Here is a 22,199-nt window from a genome sequence, read left to right as displayed (position 1 = left end):
AGCCGTTGGAGGCTGCTGGTGCGATAAGCCATTTCCAAAGTCGATCGGACGAGTGGCTGATGAGGGAATCGAAGGACAGACAGACAGACGGCGTTTCTCCATCCATTAGTGGGATTCCTTATAGACAAACAGGAGAGGAGACACAGCTGCGGGTGGAAGATTACCCAGCAGCTCCTCCTCGGGCTCTGTTGGTGTATCTGCATCAGTGGTCAAAGCGCAAGGCACAAAGCTTTTTAAGAGGTTTGTTGTTACCTGCAAAACGAGAGGAGGCACAAACACATGCTCATTGCAATTCATGGTGCAATGCTTCTAAAACAGACTGTAGGCAGTGAAGCTACTAAAAGTATTTGATCAACCATCTAAATGATATTTACTAATAAAAAGACAAATAACACTAATCAAGTCACTTTTTAAAACAGAAAATCCCCGAACTCTCAGGTTCCAGCTTCTGAAATGTCAATATTTATAAATATTTAAAATATATGTTGAGCCTGTTTATTCTTAGCACTTACAAAAACACTTTAAAATTGATAATATGCAGAAGGGGGATCTACTGAGGGGTCTAAAGAGAACAAAACATATGCAAAAATTAACTGGTAAAGGTTCTCAATTAGCCATATTATTTTCTCAAGTTTTTTTTATTACAAGATGTGATAAACATATAAACCTATAACTACTTACTAACTCTTCACTACAACCTTCAGAAGCTACAATAAAACAGGGAATCACTAAAATGATTAATAGATGAAATATGTTTATACAATTTGTGGTATTACAAAGCTTTAACAATCATGTTATAAAATATGAATGCAAAATAGGTTTAAAATTGATCATATGCTATGAAATAAACACACATGTAAATATTATAAATGTGTAAATGTATATATTAAAGCACTTGCAGTATGTGCAGCCGGTACGTGCAGCAGCTGAGCGGCTGCAATCCAAACGGAACCGGCTTCTTCCCTCGGGTTCATCTGAGAAATCCCGCTTTCTTTTCACTTAGAATTCTCTTCTTATTGAAAAAATAATCACCCAATTAGATATGTTGCTCTAATGAGCGCATGAATAAAAGAACAGATAAATACCATGTTCATTAATGAATTACCAGAGCAGATATTTGAGTCGTTAACATCACTGATGCCTAAACAACCTCGCCATGGGGCATAAGCTAGTAAAGCATTAAAACATATGTCACGTACATAGATTTAGCTCCGAAACATTAGTTCATTTATTCAATTCAATGAACCATCGAGGGTGTAATGAGGCTGCCAATCATAGCTTCTCCCTCCCTCCCTGCTCTGGGGAAATAATCCTTCACCCTCATGAAAGACTCTTTAATGGATATAAAATACATCTTCCGCAGAGAGGTCACAGAAATCTCACAGAGCGGTTCAGCCTGAGGCTCCTCCAAGGTGTCTTCCAATGTGACTATTTTTTGTGAAGTGGCAAGTTTTTTCCAGAAGGTTGTTCCGTCTCGGTTCAGCCTCTGGAAATAGCTTCTGCAGCCCAGTGGAGCGGCGGCACTCCCTGATCAGGTCACTGGCAGTCGCACTGACAGGTGGTTTAATCTGAGTCCTTCAGAAAATATAACACCTCCTTTCCTTCAGTGTGTGAATCCACAGGAGCAACAAAATATTTTTATATTACTTTTATTGATCTTTTACTCAAGATACAGATAGAGCCACATGTAATAAAAGACAACCAGACAAATTTGTGTAACCATTAACGTACTTGTTGTGAACTATGCGTGTACCACATGTGATACTGGAGTATTCCACTAGAGGGTGCACCACAGGACTGTTTAGAATGTCCAGATTTGCGTTCTGTAAATACTGCCCCTACAGTTCACATGTATATTGCAAACACGTGGCGTTCATTTCTGAGGACGCGTAGGATACGCGAGGCCCCCATGATGCAACCACGTAGTTATAAGCAAACTCATCTGCGGCCTTGTGGTAAACATTTATGGAACATCTTTTAACCCATTCACAAGAAGTAAGAGTGTCATTAATCACACATCCTCCAGGAAGAAATAAGATCAAATGTACATTCATGCTTTCTGAGAGATCGCAATTTGGTCAGAAGTTCAATGAATCCTGGCATTTTGGGATAAAAAATGTAAAGGTCAAAAGAGTTTAAAAAGACTAAAGAGCCGACAGACAGTGAGGCTGCATTTCTGCACAACACAAAACTGAATAAATCACAAATCTCATGTGATTACTTCTTTAAAACCGCGATTGAAATGCTACAGATACAACCGTCATTGCATGTCATCTTTGACCCTGAAAAAAAGTCATCAGTCATTACCTTTATGACCCTCTTTGCAAAGATTGTGGAGTGACCCAGTAATCTTGAATGAGAGGAAAGGGAATTTCTGATCTCCCTTGGATCGCTATTTCATAAGGCATTTAGGCTATTCTGATTGATCTCACAGTTCACTCTTGTTCAATACACAGAGATTAATGACCTGCTGGTCAGTCTCGTGGACTTCTAGTTGTCATACGTCTTTTCAAACACCTGAAACAGTCAGAGAAGGATGTGTTTTTGATTGAGCTGTTAGCTGCCCCCTTCTTCTAGCAGCTTTTCTTCTTCTGCTTGGTCAGTTTGTTAATGACTGGACAGACAGAGCCTGATGTTTGAAAAGAAAGTAAAGCATTTATATATTGTTGAAACCTTATAACCCAAAAGCAGAAAAACACTTTTCTTGCTGAAATGGCTGTATAGTTGCTCTTCCTCAGGAGAAACTGTATGAATATAATTGTATTTTTCTAGTTGCATAAATAACATGGTGCACTGGTTCTCAATATTATCTGTTTGTGATATTTTAATCAATACAAAATATATTTGAGAATATTCCAGAGAAGTTGTTGAAATCCCTTTTTTAATTGGGTGAGGTCGGATTAGTAGATAATGTTTCACATATTTAAAGCAATAATCAGTTACTGGAGCCAGGAGCCGAATTCACACTGTGTTGCTGAAAATGTAACAGCTGCAAGTTTTAGAGTCATGTTGCCATCAACTGCTGAGATGAGTTCAAACACCTTGTGATGTGCCTTCGTGAATTGTGATCTGGGTTTTAGTGCCTCCTCAGAATAAACCTCCCAGAGAGGTATCTCAGGTGGTCCAGTCGTTTTTGGTAATGTGCACTGATAATACCCGAAAGCCGGGGACTGTGTTTTCCTTTGAAAAGGATCAGCACCTCTGACTAAATGGAGAACTGAGTAAATGTGACAAGGACAGTGCAGTTTTTGTAAAGTGGTTCAGCTGCCATGTTGTGTTTGATCACACTTGGGTCAATCAAGGCCTTAGAAACGGCGAGTTAGTGTTGACTGGTTAGATCCACTTGAGACTAACATTTTGTGATGTGAATCACAGGTCATCGGCGACATGAATATATCATTATTGGAAACGGGAGGCCGTGTTTAAGCTTCTCTTCAGATAAAGACCAGTTTGAGTTCTTCCTGCTTTCATGTGTCATCTAATTCTGCAGAAATCTGTCAAACGTGTCAAACGTGTGTGGTGCTTGTTTTTTCCAAATATCTCTGAGGGTATTCTCTTCAGCAGGGATAAATTGAAGAAACATGTGAGGAAATAAGGGAAAAATAAGTTTTGCCCTTTTGAAAAGGACACTTTTTGCATCTAAGACCAAAAGGGCAGGGGCGGTCTGTGACGCACAAAAAAGAAAAAGCAAGAGACTTGGAGATGAGAAGCCAGCTTGACAAATTATATGAACCATCATGACAATTAGAAAAGAACAAACATGAAGCCAAAAATTTCCAGACAAACGACAAAGATTCATTGTTTCAGCTCGCACAGTGGTGGAGAAGAGCATAGTGGAATCTGAATTGTCTGTAGTCCCCTCTATCTGGTAGAAATATCTTTCCTCTGTTTTTTTACTGTGCAGTTATGAAGGTGAGACTTAATTGGATTGGGGCTCAGAGAGTCTTTATCTGGATCTGCTCCAAAATTGAGTGGGTTCTTCCTTGTTTGACGCAGTGGAAACTCTGAAAAGGCTACCTGAAGTTTTCTTCCTGTTCTGGACGGCCCCTCAGGTTCTGTGCTTTGTGCTGCATCGGATGCTCTTATCTGGATAATCCTGTGTGCCAACGGAAAGACCTCCCGCTCAGAAAAAGCTTGATTCCTCAACATAGTACAACCTAAACCTCGGGTCAAGACGAGATGCCACGTTCCAGGAGGTCATCAGACGTCGTAGTGCCTGAACTCTGCACCGAGGCACTTCTCTGTTGTGTCTGTTTAAATCAATGTCCTCAATCCATATATTGCTTTTCAGAAACTGCAACACAACACACTTCATCCTACCTGGCTCCAACACAACACACTTCATCCTACCTGGCTCCTTGTATTCTTTTGCTCATTCAATCTTCTTGAATTCAATCACATTAATGTCATGTAATGTAATGTAATGTAATGTCAAATCGGATGTTATCTGGATCATATGTGTGTATCGCTATTTTATTAGCATTTCTTCATAGAGACTCAGGCTATGTGGCATCACCCGTCTGTGGCTGGATGCAGCCGGTCCCTGAAGCATGACAGGCGAGTCTCCGAGTCTCAGGGCCTTCGACGTGATGCCTGTTGTCATGAAGACCATTTGTGGCCTGGTGCTTCCTTCAGGACAACAAGCTCCCCCCAGTTGAATATTCAGGAGAATCATTCCTTTGAAGCACTACTTATGTTTCAGTCATCAGTAAAATGGATTGTGAGACTCAGCTACAGTTCTTATGCACAACTAGACCATAAGTTCTCTGCAGTAACCCAAGAATCCTTTGTTTTCTCTATTGACGTTTCATAAAATCATTGAAAAAAATATTTTAAGCTTGAGCCAGGGCGACCAGCCAGCAGGTGAATTCTGACCATTACAAAAACCTGATTCGAAGCAAAATTAGAAAACAGACGCGTACATAAAATGTACATTATACTACATCACATACATAACCTTTTTAACGAGTTCCACCTTGCCTCTTCTCAAATTTGACCTTGTTGTTGAGGTCTTCCAGGTTTTATATATCGTAGAGTACAGTCACCTTGTGTAGTAACGCTGAACTGTCCAATCAGAGCTGGTTGTTGACAACGTGATTTTTCGTGGTTGTGGTAAACATTTCCAGGGTCAAAATCAAGCTTCACCAATCAGAGATGTTGTTACTACACCTTAGGATTGTGGTTGGTGTAGTTCATTGGCTTCTATTGGAGCAAATGACATTGTTTCCCTGTCTCATATAGATTGTGGTGAATTCTACATTAGTAAGTTACAATATTATGGCTGATAATCTAAATCTGTGAGGCGAGGACACGAAAGCTCTCGTCCTCACCTAATGTCTGCATGATTAACTGCTAATTGCTCCAGTTCCCGCCACCTAAATGAAATGTCAAACTGAAATGATTAGAGATTCCCATGCTGTTATGGAATGGCCTACTTTCCTCCGTCAGATGCTCAAATTGAATTCCATGTGGCTTTAAGGAAACGCCGCTCAAACGGGCTCAGGTGTCCAACTCGCATGAGCTGTTTCGATTTTATTGTCTCTCTCAACTCATCCAAACAGAAGGCCCCAGATTTAGTGTCTGTTTCACAACAACTGGAACATCTGACTAATTTGGGGGGGGGGGCAGCAGCACTCGTGTCACATCCTTAGTCGGAGCTCAGTCGATCAGAAAAAACAATCTCCTGTCGGACAAAAGCAACACAGGCCTGGAGAGACAGATGCCCGGCTGAAACACCAGAGAAAGGCAGGCAGGCTTACACAAGCTTTAAGTGAAAAATGCTGTACTGTAATATTCCTGTGGCATTGTTGTAGAGGCCACGGTTCGGCGCACAGCAACCATCGGCTCGAAGAAACAGGTCAAGCTCGGCGGCATAGGAGTCTCATACTGTTTGGTTTAGTCTTTCAGAATAATTGGGAATGTGAATTTCTAATTCCTTTCACAATTAATAATTGAATTTGTGTTTTTTTCTACACCCCCTGATTGAACCAGGACACACACACATCCACGTTACATAACTTTTCAGCATCGCTTTCTCCTCATTTACATCAACAAACATGCTTCCAGTCTTTTGATCCTCGAACAATCCTTTGGTGTTTGCCTGCATGCGTCCAAGAAAAGCAGAGAAGTTGGCAGGGTGGCCGGTGGAGGAGGTGGCACCGCGGCTGCGGAGTGTACGCCAGTTGGATATCGCTCCGTTTCTTCCCTCCGCCTTCACACCAGCCGAGTGTCGTCAGTGTCGGGTTGCTCACAGCGCTATCAACACCCTCTCCCGTTCCCAAACTCGACAGATTCATTAAGGGATTTTTATTTTAACAGATTGACTTTAACGCAACCATAAGGGAGAGAAAAAAGTTTAGAGAATCGCTTTATCATGCGTAATGCACAGATGGTTAGAGGGAAATATGCTCTTCCTGCACCAGTGCCTTGAATTAGTCCTGCCTCAGTGGAATCGCTTACAGGGACAGACCTCACAACCTGCTCCCCTTCCTCTATTTCTGCACCATCGCCACTTGGTTCACAAACCCAGCGTGATTTTTTCCTGGAGGGCGAGACTTTTATCAGAATAACACCTTGTGCTGCTGCTTTGATATTATCTCATTATCTCAGTTTATCATAGTTGTCATGGTTTTCTTGCAAATATAGCTGTGTTGCAAATTAGTGGGTTGCTTGAAGCCTTGAGCCTCGTACTGGCAGAGAACACTGGGTTCCTGACTTGCTGGGTTGAGAGATGCTGCAAACTAACCTGACTGGAGGAATTTCAGTTGCTGTTGATTTGACGTGACACCGATATCCTGTAGATGCTGTCGTGCTGACTCTCAGTTTGATTTCCCCCAAAACAGTTTGAATGATATAAAATGGCTTCTTATTATGATTATCTGCTCAGATTAATTCATAATACTCGCAATACTCAGGAGGCAATCTCACTGTCTGACGACAAATTAATTTCCGGTGGGCAATCCATGTTAATCTGGAGTTTCCGGTGTAGACGGCAGATATACAGGCCCAGTCTGCGTCTTCCCTTCCCTGTGCAATATATCCATATCAGTGCACATTCATTTAAAAGTTGCATTTCAGGATAGCGAGGCTGACTCAAACTTGATTGGTCAAACTAGAGAGAGAAAACTGGAAGGCTTCCATCAGCGTTGGCTGGTGGAGGCATAGAAACATAGGGAGATAATTGAAGTTCCCATTTTTGTATAAGGATCATTTTAACTGGAGGTCACCAGGTTAATAAAAATCAATTTTGCCTGATATTTACCCTCTGTTTTTTTTGTAGTAGCACATTAATTACTGCTGATGTTAAGTCTTTCTGTAAAACCGTCAAGCCTGCAGATACGAATGTTAATACATTATTCATAAAGCCAGAAATCCAAAGGTCAAAAGGTCAAATTGCAGGGTTTCCCTGAAGAGCCACATCAATGCAACACTTGACAATCCAGTCTTTATCCAAAACCTGGCAACCCAAGAGGCTATGAATATCAATGGCTTTTAACGTCATAACAGTGTGAATAGAGCAAGAACACACGACTCCCTTTCAACCCATTATTGTGTAAAAGATTACTTGAATCAGTGGTAGTGTGTGTTGTATTGTAATGGTCTTATTTCCATTATAGATCCAGTATTGTGAGAGGAGCCCGATACAACAGCAGAAAGAGCTTTGAAAAGTCATTACTTCTTTAGTTTATTTGTGAGTTAATGTTCATACCACTCAGTCCCTTCGCTGAACAACAACAGTCAAACTCCGAGCGCTGTGTGTTTTCGGAGCGTATCGAAACTGACTGTTTTACTGCATCTCGTGGGGAAACCACTCATTCAAGAGCTGGAGTGGTTTGACTCCCTGTGATTTACCACTCTGTTCTGGGCTACTTAGCTCTAAATCAAATGGCAGAGAACTGGGTTTTTCCCTCTTTAACACATCACAAATCGTTACCAAATAAATACCTGAAGTCAAATGAAAAGGCTAATGTGAGCTCGTTGGCAAAGGTTCTGTTTGTGTTGCTACTTCTTCTTCTAGCTGCCACACATTCTTTTAACACAAATGTCACATTGTGTGACATTAATTCAAACGCAAAGGATGCTGTGGCCTTTAGGTCATTGTTTCTGAGGTGGTTTCCTCACTGTGGTTTACAAGAATCTTCCCATCAGGACGGGGGAATTTGAAGATGACGCTCCATGTGAGATTTGTCTAAATCTACAATGGGACAACATCAGTGTGTTTTCCTTTTCGACACATCTTGTGGGCTACCTCTGCCTTGGAGGACATGTGTTCTCCCTTTGTCTTTTGATGATTACTCTAACTGTTGAACAAATTGTTGAATGATGGACAAAATAAATCACATTCAATATCAGGGCAGATCAGAAGAAAGGGTTGGATCGCGGGAAAAGGATGTTTGTTAGAGGCTGACTGATATGGATTTTTTGGAGGCTGATACCAATATGAATAGTTAATCATTTGACTTGTATAAGTTCTAAACACATCTATCTGTTCATGTATATTATAATTCATTTACTCACAAGAGGTTGGATCATTAGATACAAGGTAAAAAGCATCCTTATCAAATAATGTTGGGGTTAACAAATCACATCCACTGAGGCGACAGTGATCCGACATCTCACCATTTGGAACTGAGTTATTCACATCAGAGCCCTCGACCTGTGAAAATTATTGTTTGGTTAGAATAAAATATAAAAGATGAATTTGGGTTTGTTATTTTTAATGTGAGCTTTGAAGAAACTAATCTGACAGGAGCCTAATCAACAAGAGTTTTCCTGCACAATAATAAAACCACATACATGATGTGTATCCTGGCAGCAGAGTGGTTTAAATGATCCCTGTGAGTGGCAGGTTCTAATAGAAAATAGATTTATTGCCGCTCTGTGTCTGCCCCAAATCTTTCTCCGGTTTCTCAGGGCTGCTGAGATAAAGCGCCCAGTCAATGCACCGTGAGGAAAAGCCAAATGAAACGTTAGGAAGTTGATTATGGAAAGCGGGGCTTCTAAAGAGATATGCAAATAAACTGACAGAGTAAGAGGATTTGCTCTCCCCCACACCAAATTAACTGTTGTACTGCTAAAGTGGTGTTCTGTGTAAGAGTCAGACGGATAGTGGTGCTCAACTTTGAACTGAGCTCTGAGGAAATTGGAAGGATGTTGAGTAGCGCCCCCCCCTCTTGGCAAACGCCTCTCTAACCTTGCCACAACAAACAGGTTTGGCACCAGCACCGAGGGGTTTGCTGTCTGCAGACAAACAAATCGGTGAAAGTGTCCATTGATACATTTCAACAAGTATTGTTCAATGCTAAAAGTGTTTGCAATGCTGCCATGATTACAGTTTGATTCACTTTCTTGCAGGGAGTGCTTACAGGGAGTGCATGGATAATGGGACGTGGGCGTTGAAGAGCAATTACTCCAATTGTGAGCCTATTTTGGAGGAGAAGGTGAGTGTGGCGACACAGGAGCAATTCTGCTCTCTGCTTTATTCTCTGCACAATCTGCCAATCACCCCCGAGAGACGCTGTCACAGTCGACACTAATGGGACAAACAGAGACAACCAATCGTCTCTGACTGGATTGTGTTTTGAAACACTTAAAAAGTTTGTTTCCAGATGACTTAACAAACACTGTACAGGACGCACAGTCTGGCTTGTGTCCCTGTTAGCCGAGCCTGAGGGTACTTCAGTGTAACACTGATGCATTGTTTAGAGTTTGGCCTGATTAGCTCACATCATGTCTCCTGATTATTGTGTGGTTCTGGGTCTCCCTCTATTTGGCTCACATCATTTTTTAAGCCGAGACATCTGAAGTGTGTCTGTGCCATTTATTATGATTCTGGAGATTTTTCTGTATTTATATGAGCTTTTATATAATTGTATAGTAGATATTTAAAACATTTGAGATTCTATTTTGTGTTTTATCTTATAATTTTATTTTGTATTCATTCATTAATTTTTATTTATTACAATATGATTGATAAATATAAATACAAAGGGGGTTTTAATGGCTTTTGATTTGAATTTCTTCTTCATTTTCTTTAGAAATACACTCATCCTAAAAGTGCAACATGAATAACATGTATTATTTGCACAGTGCAGCCTGGACAGGTCGATACTGAAGCCATTACTCTGGCTCTTTCTATGTGTCCATGTTACTCAGCTCTTTTTGTTTGTCCTGTTATCTGTCTGTGCATCAAATAAGTGACTCCAATCTCATCTTTCCAGAGGAAGTATCCGATGCATTATAAAGTGGCGCTGATCATCAACTACCTTGGCCACTGTATCTCCGTGGGAGCTCTAGTCGTGGCCTTCATTCTCTTCTTGTGCTTAAGGCGAGTACAGAAATAGTGCATCTCTAACTGTGTCCTGCAGAAGCCTTGCACTGCTTATCATTAACTTGCTTATGTCAAATGAATATATGTCTGCAGTGTGGCTCAGCTGAGGTTTAGAAAAAGCATAATGTGTAACACTTCTAATCACATTCACTCACACACACAGATACACACACTAACTCACACTGACATATACCAAGTATCAAATGGCCACAGCTGTGCTGTTCAATAGGTTTGGTCCATGTGGGCTTCTGAAAGCTAATATTGATTTCTTTGGATTTTAGACCGAAGTAGTCACTATTTTGTTCCATAATTAAGTCTCTTAAGATTTCATGGCAGAATCAATAGCTACGTTATTTTTCAACTGAGGATGTTTATTTGCCTCAGGATATAAATACTGGGAAAAGATTTTTTAACATTGTCCAAACTATAACTCTCTTTAAAGCCTGCAAAATTAAAAAATAACCCATTAGAGCAGAGGGGAGGAACCTCCAGCCTCCCGGTCGTGAGGCAACTCAGAAATACAAAACAATTGTTACGACGGTTTTTCAGAAAGGGTTGTTCATTTCCCTATTTATCATTGGTGCCGCTCACGTCCATCAACCAACAACATTGGATGGTACTATTTGGTCTGTGACATATTGACAAGATTTTTATATGTGCAAATAGCAGCATAAGCAATAAAACAAGCCTTCTTCTTGTATCTTAAAAACATGAACAGCACTCAGTGTGATATATGAAATCATGATAATCTAACATCTCTTCCGTTTGTCTCGTGGCTCAGGAGCATTCGATGTCTTCGAAACATCATCCACTGGAATTTGATCACCACCTTCATCCTGAGGAATGTTATGTGGTTTCTGCTTCAGTTGATAGATCACAATATTCATGAGAGCAACGAGGTAAAGGCACACGTGTCCCATTTAATTCATTATCACTAAAGAGTGCAGAAAGTTATTAATGTCTTCATAGAATCACATGAGGAAAAGTGTCCGTTTCTGTTTAAAGACTTTGCATCTTGTCCTTCTGTTTCTCTCTTTCAGCCTTGGTGTCGGTTGATAACGACAATATACAACTACTTTGTGGTGACCAACTTTTTTTGGATGTTTGTTGAAGGATGTTACCTCCACACAGCCATCGTAATGACTTATTCGACCGATAAGCTCAGGAAGTGGGTCTTCCTCTTCATCGGCTGGTGTGAGTATGTACACGCTGACGGTGCATCGCTCTCACCGACACTCCGGCTGAGAGTTAATGACCACCCTGGGAACAAGAGATAATACAGTCTCACGATGAGGTCCATTCAAAGATGGGTCGGTTATTTTGATATTACAGACAGGGTCCGACATGAGCACCCAACAAGAGCCGATTCTGAGTGGATTTTCCATTCGGCGGGTGAATCTCAGAAGACCAACCGCAATACTTGTTGGTAATAGTTTGCAGCAGAATAGACATTTTATTAGAAATAATCGAATCTCTCTTCTGCATTTTGATGTCAAAGCACAGCCGCTTCTTTCCTCTTTATGTCTGTATCAGGTGATTAGCTGCCATAAAGGCTGATTTTTTTTATTGCCCGATAAAAAACAATAGCTATCAGAGGCGGAGAAGCCGTGAATTTTATGAACCACTAATACAGGCCACTGACCTGCAGCTAGCTACCATCACGTGTTGAGCTATCTGAACTAAATGACGAAACAAAACCCAACAGAGGTAAAAGATATAGTTCCTACGAAGAGAAAGTCCAACAACAAATGCAGGTTCGGAGAGGACATGAAGTTGCATGAAGCTGGCGTCAATGCATGATGGTGTTGATTTGTTCCGTATACACTGAAACAACTAAATTGTCGTGTTAAATAAACGCTGAAATTAGAAAACATACTTTGACCGTGCGAACACAGCGTCACATGGGTTTGAGTCCTGATCTCAGTTGGAGCTTCTCTCGTCAGCAGCTTCTGTGACAGCGCAAATGGCAACGTCTCCGAAAAGCAGTTCACAGCGAGGAGGCTGAGGAGGAGCATTGAGACAATTAAATATCCGACACGTTCACAAAACCAAATCTCAAGATTTCATCAAATTCTGCTCATTCTTCATATTTTTTATTAATGATGGACCCTACGTATATTTCGCCACATGATTGCACTGCAGTCAAAACAAGATTTTTTTCCCCTCATTAATACGATAATGAGAAATCTTAAGAGAATCGAGTACTCATCTAATTTCCCTGTCGCCACTGTTATATTATTAATAATCATCGATGCTATGGTAGATATGGCAAAAACACATTACATTTTCTAAATTACATTTTATTTCACAGATTAAAAAAAACTGTTGCTCTACACATTCTCAAGTGAGGAAGGTTAAGGAAAGTCTTCACAGAAAGTAGTTAGATTAATCTCCACTTCATTTTATTAGAATTCACACACTGCAACTCTCTTGGGTCCTCCTTCAATATTTGAAATCAATCCGTTGAGTGTTTGTCAAACAAGTTGAAGAAAAGCCAGACAGCAGGAGACAGACTCACAGAGATTCCAACATTTATATTTGATACTAAAAAATATGTCAAATCTTACATTTAATTAGTTTTTTATATTTGTTCCAGCCTGTACTTTTTTGCTGAGTTCTTAAAAAGGAAAACTTGTTTGTAAAACAACTGGACCATAGTCTTATCCGACCCTTCTGCCCCGCTCAGAGTGAAAGCTCCTGATTGGCGGCTGGTCAGCGGGTGAGATGGAGGGGATCAGCACTGACGAGGGGGAACAATCTTTTTATTTGGTGCTTGACTTGACCAGTGATTTTCCTGAAGCAGATGTCCTGTCATGACCACGTCAAAACACCACGTTAACACTGAGCGCTCTGAGAAGGCTCAGTGTTAAATTGGAGAGTGTCAAAAACCAGTATTAGAATATTTGATGTTGAGGCAGAAACTTGCCCATGGAACCATGATTCCTTGTCTCTCTGATACAGAGACTTTACTTAAATGACTCAGCGGAGCATTATGAACAAGAGAATGAAACATGAATAGATCACGGATCACGTACCATCAGTAATGACAGTTGGATGACATGGTTATGAATAGAAATAACAAGAAGGATATGTCAGATATATTAATCTTCATTGAATAACATATTACTTAAATGTAACTAACTTTTATCAGGGTGGTATTACCTCCTCTGCACTTCATAACCTGTTCAGTGTATTTTTAATGAACACGGTTCCTTGAAAAATAGTATTCTAATTGTCCGTGATTAATGCCCATCATCTACTCAATGACACTGTCACTAATCTGTGAAAGTAATATTGTAATTCATCTGTAACAAAAGATAGAATGTTACGGTTGCCATGGGGGTATTCATACGTCAGGAAAAAATTAGATAAAAGAATATTATAATTGTATAATATGATAACATGATATTATAATGTTGTTTAAAATGCAATATGTCGAATACAATAAGAAAATGAAACGGGTACAGTAGATAAAAGGCATATACTACACTTACGGACATATAAATATATGCAAATAAATATTTAGAATCATCAATAAAAATCATATTACTCCATATTTGAATAGCTGCTGCCTTCAGGGAACCACAAGCCAGTAAGGAGATTTGATTTGTTCTTGTTTTGAGAGCGTTTACTAGAATTCATTAGTAAAGTGCAGTCAGACTGAATCTCCTACGAGAGGCCAGATGTTATCTGTGGGCAGAACGAGTTGGACCTGTATTCTTTCTTCTCCATTAAAGGTCTTTTCCCTGAGTGTTTCACCTTTTTGGCAGAATCCCTTTGGACACAAAGCGTGGACGTATCTGACCACGCAGCTCTCGGCCTCCCTCTCTGACTTGTATGCTCTGGCTGGAAGATGTTTAGCTCAATTAGCTTGTCAGCACGCTGGAGAGGTGCAAAGTCAAGCAGCGGCGGCTTGTTTGAAAGGTTTTTCCTTGAACTGTCGTCCTGAGTGCTCTGGGGTGAAGCAGCCACTCATTCCAAAAGCACTATGCCTGTTTAACTTGCATCTGAGCGCGCTGCCAACGAATCAGCAACAGTTGATAGAATTAATGTAAACTCTGAAGGTGCAGACAAAAGCCATAATACTGCAAACGAGAGTCCAATTGTTGCAAGTGTTCTAGAGCAAAAAAGCTATTTGCTGTGTTCAGCGGCCTAAAGGTGTTTCTTGTTATTTGACTAATTGTTTTTCCTTGTGGGTTAATATATTATTCAACAAATAAATGTATTAGTTTCATTAGGAGCTGTTTCTTTTGTCATTTGTTAAGGCGTTGTCCAACATTTAAACCGATTGCAGAGGGAATGATCAATGGATCTCAATCAGGCCTATTTATCAGACTGATAGTTTGTACAAGTCAGGCAGAGGATTAATAGTTGTGTCTGTAATGCACTGTGACACTAATTAAATGTTGCTCCTGGCTTACATTAATCTTCTTCACTTTACAGGTATTCCCTTTCCAATAATAGTAGCCTGGGCCATCGGAAAGTTGTACTACGAAAACGAACAGTATGTATTCAAATAAGTTCCCCGGACGTTTTCCTGAAGTGTCCTTAATCAGATGCTTTAATGATTCTTTCCTCTCCTGTTGACAGATGTTGGTTTGGTAAAGAACCTGGGAAATATATGGATTATATTTATCAGGGACCAGTTATTCTGGTTCTTCTGGTAAGTAACAAAGCAGGAAGCCATTTCCCTGTATCACTCCGTTATTTCTGCATTATTTATGGAGCCATTCATTCGTAAAACACAACACAAACATCCCCTTCATTAGTGTTTGTAGGAATGAACTGATGGAAAAGAAAATGTAGCCTGAGATGGAAATGGTTTTATAATGGAAGTAATTTCTATCCTGCAACCAGATCATTGAAAAGTGGAATTAATCTTTAAAGCAGCTTCACACTTATGAAACCTGAACATTACAGATTGTATTCAAACTAATGTGATCACTAATGGAGCATGTCGGAGTGCAGTGACCCCTTCTATGCTAGTCTTTGACTTGCACTCCCTTCTTCTCCTCATCAACATTCAATCAAGAAACACTGCTTATTTCATTTCCTTTATTTGTTTTATAAAGTCTGTTTATTGTATCTTTTTCTCCCCAGATAAATTTTGTTTTCCTCTTCAACATAGTGAGAATTCTCATGACCAAACTACGAGCTTCCACTACGTCTGAGACGATACAATACAGGTGAGTTGGTCCTGCACGTGAACCTGCACAGTTTAGAAGATTATTGTTTTTCTTTAGGTTTGCAACGTGCAGTAAAGAAATGCCTTTGTAGCATCAAAGCCACCAGTTTAGAAAACAGACTAATAAACCTTTTTTACAATTACTTCAAATTCTGACTTAATTTCAAATAAATCTCGGATATTTGAGGATCAAAAGATCTGATATTAATAACAAGAAAATCAAATGACTGCGGCACACGTCAATACTAGAGATCTATTATAGATTTTACGGCTTTTTTCTTTGCTACATATTGGCTGTAATTGCAGTTATTGTGGGTAGATTAACAGTATATCACGGTAACACCATAGAATATATTTTGATGTGTTTCATTCATCCATCCATATGTTATCTACCGAGCTTATACTATACTTTGAGGGTACTGGGGTTAGCTGCAGCCCAGGCTGACATTTGGCAGGAGAGGGGGTCTATCAGGTCACCAGCCTATTTCATGGCCGACACACACAGACAAACAACCTTTGACACCTACAGACAACTTATAACTCTTTTACACCATAATTATGTATATTTTGTGTATGCAGGTTTTTAAAAAAGAAGTTAGACTTGGTAAAATATGGCGATTGACTCCTTTGTCCATGGCCAGTAGAGTTTTCCTTTTAGGTTCTCTTTCCGCCCGTTGCATCATGAAAGATGTTAGTTACGCATTGAGCACCGAGCCGCTCTCTCACCTCGCTCTCTGGCCAAATAAGTGCTTTCGCCCGGATGTCATGTTTCCTTCACTACCGATCAGAGCCAATAACATTGAGTGAACGTCGATTGAATCCATTTAAGATAAAAGCCAGATGTTAGCGGGTGTTTGTGGGGATTTTAGACGAGTAGAAAATAGTTTTTGTCTCCATTTGGAGGAGGCTGGAGCAAACCCACGCAGTCATGTGGGGAACATGCAAACTCCACATAGGAAAACAGGAACTCTTTTGAGAAACCCTGTGTTTCACTCAAAAATGTGCAATTCAAGACGATTATTGGTCAAAATCTGGTTTGACACATACGTTTTTTCAGCCGTAGATTCCTTTTGTCTCCCCAAAACACTCCCAATGTCACAGAAAGTGCTTGTGAGTTGAAACTCAAAAGTGACATTAAATGTATTGTGTTTCATTTATCTCGCTAAGAGCCAGAGGCAGAAACTAAAGAGCATTTTTGACCACAAAATTAAGTCTAGACAAACAAATTGAGCTGAAGTTAGTCACACTGCGAGACGCCACTTTACTTAGGTCGAGGTGAGAAGAGTGAGAGGCGGGAAAAGCTCTCATGTGTCTGACAGGACTTGACGAGTGACTAATAGGCAGAGATATGTTGCGAGAGAGTCGAGTCCCATTTCATGTTGTCAGGTTGTTCTTCTGACCGCTTAAGTTGTGTGTTTGATTTTATTTTTTTTTGCTGCGTCAACTGTGTTTGTCTCCTTTAGGGATTATTTGGGGATTATGGTGTGTTTACTGTTACTGCTCAGGCTGCTTCACCTCAGGCTCACCAGGCTGGAGCTGCATTCATGTTTGTTGTGACAGATACGCTGATGTCAGCGAAGCAGATTTAATGAAGTGAGTGGAGGATTGGACCATAAACTGTTTACCTCAAACTGAAGCATCGTGGCTCCTTCAAAAAACTCTGTTGGTTTTGCCAGGGAGTGAAATAGCGAAAGGAAGATGGGATTCTCTGACATTTTTTAATTCAAAAGTCAAATCATGTGGGAAAAAAAACTTAGTTTTACAGAACAACTTGAGTTTGCAGGTTATGAAAAATCCCTTTGGTTTGTGTTTATCCTCCTTCAGCATGTCACTGCTTCTTTAATCAGCTCTTCATTCTGATAACAATCCTTCAATGGACACTTCAACCTGCTGCTAATCGAGCCAAAATCCATTGAATCCAACAATTTGTGTCTAGTTAACATTTTTGACTACAACATGTGGGTCTGTTAGGAAGAAATAGTGTTTGGCTGCATGGGGGCTGTATATGTTTCCACTTTGATTGTTCGTCCCATTTCTGTTGGACTGGAGGATAAATTAATTAGATTCTTACAAATCATTTGATGTTTTGCCTCGTGAACACTTCTCTCATGGACATCTCCAAAGAAACCTTTCCAATTTGGTTCAAGCGTTCAGTTGAACTCAAGGATGAACTGATAAATATATGCTAGGTCAAAGGTCGAGGTCACTGGGACCTCACAAAACCAGGTTTTTGGTCTCTCGAACATATCTCGAGTCTGTCTTCAGGGAATTTCTACACATTTTGACCAGTTGTCCCCTCCACAGCCTGAGTAAATGATTTCATTTTGTATTTATGAAGCCAACAGTTACATGTGGATCTTAAATAGAAAGTGCTTCCCACATTGCAAACTAGAAGAGAATCACAGCGCTGGTGGTGGGTGTGTGTTTCCTACTGACTCTTGACGCAGGATCATGCCTTTTTCTAAAAACTCCACACTCTCACATTAGTCATTTTTATAGATGCAGCTGTATCCTTGTCTTCACAGAAAAGCCGTGAAAGCAACACTGGTCCTGCTTCCTCTGCTGGGCATCACCTACATGCTGTTCTTTGTGAATCCGGGGGAGGACGACATCTCACAGATCGTTTTCATCTATTTCAACTCCTTTCTACAGTCGTTTCAGGTGAGGATGGGGATAATGGTACAAAGTGACGCTGGCCCAGAAAACCTTGCACACACACACAAGGTCATACTGATTTCATCTTATCGCCTAGTTGTATCACTTCTTTCAGGATGACATTTCAGGCCCTGAACCTACTTGTGGGAAGATGATGCGAACGAGCATCCAGGCTCTGCTTACACAGAACCAACCCTCCTGCCTCCTGTTCAGAGCTCTCAGCCGTCAGGATTAACCGGGGCCACGTGGGCATGATCCCTGCTCCCTGTGCTGTTAAAAATCGTTCTATCTTCTCTGCTTTAATCTAAGACCGAGTGGGAGGAAAGAGGAGAAAGGGGATTTCAAGAAGTTTCTCTATAGTCGCCATCTATTGCATGAATCTATTTCCTCACGTGGCTCAAAGGATGTAGAGTCGTCCAGTGCTGAGTGTGTCCAAGTGTCCTTGAGCAAGACGCCGCAGCCCCTAACTGCTCCTCAGGCCGTGTGAATGAACGCGTGTGAACGGGTTGTTGAGAAATACATTTGAAATCTCTTTCTGTAGCCGACAGACTAGAAAATCACTGTATGATTGCAGATCATTTACCGTGAATCCTCCTCGACCTAATTACGATGCCATTACACAAAGCTGCATTCGACCACTGACTGTAATGTGTCCTGTTCTGCAGGGGTTCTTCGTGTCTGTGTTCTACTGCTTTCTAAACGGAGAGGTGAGTTTTTCACCACACTGTGAAATGTGTTTCTTGATATACGATCTTAATAACATCACAAATGAGCTGTATGTGATTAGTTTCGCCGGGTTTTTCTTTCTAATTAACCTCCTGTAGTTACAATTTTTCAAATTCAAATGATTGGATAAGAAAGTGAAAGAAGAAGAAGAGTTAAATCCTTTATGCTCCATTAACGAAAGTTTGAGCACCTTGTTGAACTTCCTACAAAAAACTTTATTGAGCATGAGTCATTTGAATCAATTTAAAACAATAGTAAATGGCTGGACTGAGAATCATTACAGCCGTCAGAAGATTTTATTGGTAATTGTGAGAGAAGCTCTCTCCCAGCCCCCTACTAATTGAAACCAATGGGTGGAGAGGGTGTTCATTGGATGAGGAGCTGGGTCGAATTGGATTCAGTACTCTCTTACAATTATGTAAAGCAAGTTCAAACTGTCGATTGGCTAAAGTGACTGTGTGGATTTTTATCTTTCTAAAGGACCTCTTGGTTCTTTTGACTCACCGCTGATGTAGATTAAAAGACTTTTTTTGCGTAGCTTCAAAATGCCTGCTAGTCTAATTCTCTCTTAATTTAATAACAATATACAAATGAATTAAACTAGATTTCATATCATATTTGTGTAGTTTGTGAGTTTTTAAGAGCTTCCAGTCGTTATGCTAAGAAAACATGGATCCTGGTAATGAGCTTCATATTCAATCGATTAAAATATTTTTTTCAGACTTTTATCTAATTGTCTACTTGAAAGTTCCTTATCGTCCCATTATTCCATCAAGGTTTCACAAAAATATGCATTTTCTATTTTTTGCCATAATTTTCTAAATCCTCACAGTTGTGTTATTGCCCTTCGTACAATCACCACTTTGTACCCTCGACATTTCAGGTGCGTTCAGCGGTAAGGAAGCGATGGCACCGTTGGCAGGACAACCACGCTCTCCGAGTGCGAGTGGCACGAGCCATGTCCATCCCCACGTCTCCGACCAGGATCAGCTTCCACAGCATCAAACAGACCACAGCCGTGTGACCAGGGGTGACAAGCACATCCTGTAATCTCCTCCTCAGCCTCCGAGGGAACTTACTCACTCATCAACACAAGGGAGTGATTAACAGAACAGACTGATGTGAGCCGGAGTGTGTCCAATGTCACTGGAGCCCCGGGATATTTCATTTCTTGGTGTGTGGAGGAAAATGAATAGCATCAAAAATCACACTTAAACTGCACATAAAACAAAGTGGACATGTACATTTCCCCTCGTTACTCACTAGATTTAAGTGTCATCTGTCCCTTGTTATCATCTTACTGCCTGGTGGTCATTAGAGGAGCCGGATAATCCTGCAGGATTTGCAGAAGGATACTTTCCACACTTGCAGGCACGTGGGTCCATTGTTACGTTGAGGGACTGAGTTTGACTAGTATGCATTCACAGCGTTGCCAGAACATCTATTTGTATTTAGCGTGACGAACATCAAAATGCAAACATGCTCTTTGAATGAACTGCTCCTCGGCACCAACAGCTGCTTCTGACAGCCGGAGAAGAAGCTTTGGGGAAGGAGGTGAATCACCTGAATTAAATATAATGATAAAAAACTATAGAGGATAAAGGGCGAAGGGTTTGAAAGAGCCACTGCTCTCTGCAGTGTAAGAAAAGTGTGAAGTGAAGAATTGGTGTTCACCTCAACACAATCTGAGCAAGTGTACACTTTGGTCAGTGGGATCATTTTATACAAAGAAGCCATTTTAATGGAGCCTCTATAATGTTTCCTCAGAGGAGGCCTCTCTTTCAAGTTTGTTCTTTCATTAAATGTCGAATTGGAAATCTCATATCATGTTGTTTTAAACATTCTTTAAATGGATACCCACAAGCTAAACTCTTGCTCCAGATATTTGATTCTGCCTTTATTTTGTTTTGGAATTCCCTCCATGATGGTGGTTGGTGGACAGCCCCAAATTAAAGCCCTCCTTCGGACGAGTAGAGATGAGATTTAGTTTAAAGCAATTTATGTAATGTATACTGTGTGTGTTATGTGCCATGCATGGATTTATTGCGCGGGCACGGCGGAAGCAGATTAAAACATCCTTTAGCCCTATGAGATCCGTGCAGCTTTCTCGTAATCAGAGCCGCAGCTGTAAGCCGCAGAGAGGAGCCTGATAAAGTGAGCACCGATTGCTTCCCCTAAACATTTGACCCGGTCAGATCAACATGTCAACTCTCACATCTGCTGCAGGCTGCTCAAACAGACAGGGAACGACCATGTGTGCAGGGACACACAAACAAACCTGCAAGAAGACGGAGGGGATATTCTATCAGTGATTCAAAAACACCTGATGAATGAAGCTTGATGCTGATGTTTCTGTGTTTGACTGTTTCCGCTGCTGAGACTGAAACTGGTGCAGGTTCACGTAGACTTTCACCGAATCGTGCATCCAACTCTTGGCAAGAATGTACATAAGAAGATTCCCCCAATTGACATTCCTGTTTGTTTTGTATTTATTAACTTGTTTCTTATTTAATTATTTATATATTTTTACGTGAAACGTGTTAATATCAGCTGGATCTACAGTTCTGCAGAGTTTAGATAAAAGAAATAAAGTGAAATAAAGAGCACAGAACTTCTGTGACATTTGTGGAAATGTATTTGAAGGTGTTGTACAGGACATTCAGATGTCGTCAGGTTTTTGTTTTACCACGTACCTTTCAAATTTGTATTTTGTACATTTTATTTACCATACCGTGCTGCTCAATACTGATGGTAAATGTTGATCGTGTGATTTTAATGTGTATATTTTATTTTGTTTCATGCAACTATAACCCTCCATGGCCATCATCAACACACAAAAAAAAGAATACAAAAATAGTTGTGAAAGAAATTCTACATAATCAAGTGAACAAGATCATTTACTTAAACTCACCAAAGAGACGAAACCACGTTTACCAACATCCAGAGTTTCTATCATCTACATATTTCTATTGTCGCCACTGCACTTTGTAAACCAACTTCTTGTTAATGTTCTTTTCTACATCGTTTATTGTACATGATCCAATGTATTCAATTGGGAGTGATGTCAGATTTGGAAACTTGGAACTGAACAGTTGACCTGCTGATCTTATGGAGAACTCTTCGTCGAACCACCCATGTTGCCTTACAAAACGAAAGGAAGTGCATTTCTTTATTTGTGAACAGGAAGTTAATGTCTCTGTCAATGATGTATCATGGTGTTATTGCTATATATTTGTACATACACACATGAAAGGAAGAAAAAAAAAATACATTGATTTGAATTAAAATCAAAATCTCATTCTC

At 40.3% G+C, this 22,199-nt stretch overlaps 1 protein-coding gene across 1 annotated transcript in view; it reads left to right on the top strand.

The window, feature by feature from the left end:
• LOC133969029 (corticotropin-releasing factor receptor 2) overlaps nucleotides 1-22,199 on the top strand; it is a 33,505-nt gene extending 11,306 nt beyond the window's left edge. Inside the window, exons 3-12 of the mRNA XM_062405341.1 lie at nucleotides 9,355-9,440; nucleotides 10,221-10,327; nucleotides 11,112-11,229; nucleotides 11,371-11,524; nucleotides 14,774-14,834; nucleotides 14,921-14,993; nucleotides 15,431-15,516; nucleotides 18,041-18,176; nucleotides 18,836-18,877; nucleotides 19,780-22,199. Coding sequence (XP_062261325.1) covers nucleotides 9,355-9,440; nucleotides 10,221-10,327; nucleotides 11,112-11,229; nucleotides 11,371-11,524; nucleotides 14,774-14,834; nucleotides 14,921-14,993; nucleotides 15,431-15,516; nucleotides 18,041-18,176; nucleotides 18,836-18,877; nucleotides 19,780-19,920 — 1,004 coding nt within the window. The 3' untranslated portion in view covers nucleotides 19,921-22,199. The remainder of the gene's footprint in view (nucleotides 1-9,354; nucleotides 9,441-10,220; nucleotides 10,328-11,111; nucleotides 11,230-11,370; nucleotides 11,525-14,773; nucleotides 14,835-14,920; nucleotides 14,994-15,430; nucleotides 15,517-18,040; nucleotides 18,177-18,835; nucleotides 18,878-19,779) is intronic.

The sequence above is a fragment of the Platichthys flesus genome, chromosome 14 (genome assembly GCF_949316205.1).
Source record: "Platichthys flesus chromosome 14, fPlaFle2.1, whole genome shotgun sequence".
Lineage (NCBI taxonomy): Eukaryota > Metazoa > Chordata > Actinopteri > Pleuronectiformes > Pleuronectidae > Platichthys > Platichthys flesus.
This window is presented reverse-complemented; position numbering and strand designations above follow the sequence as displayed.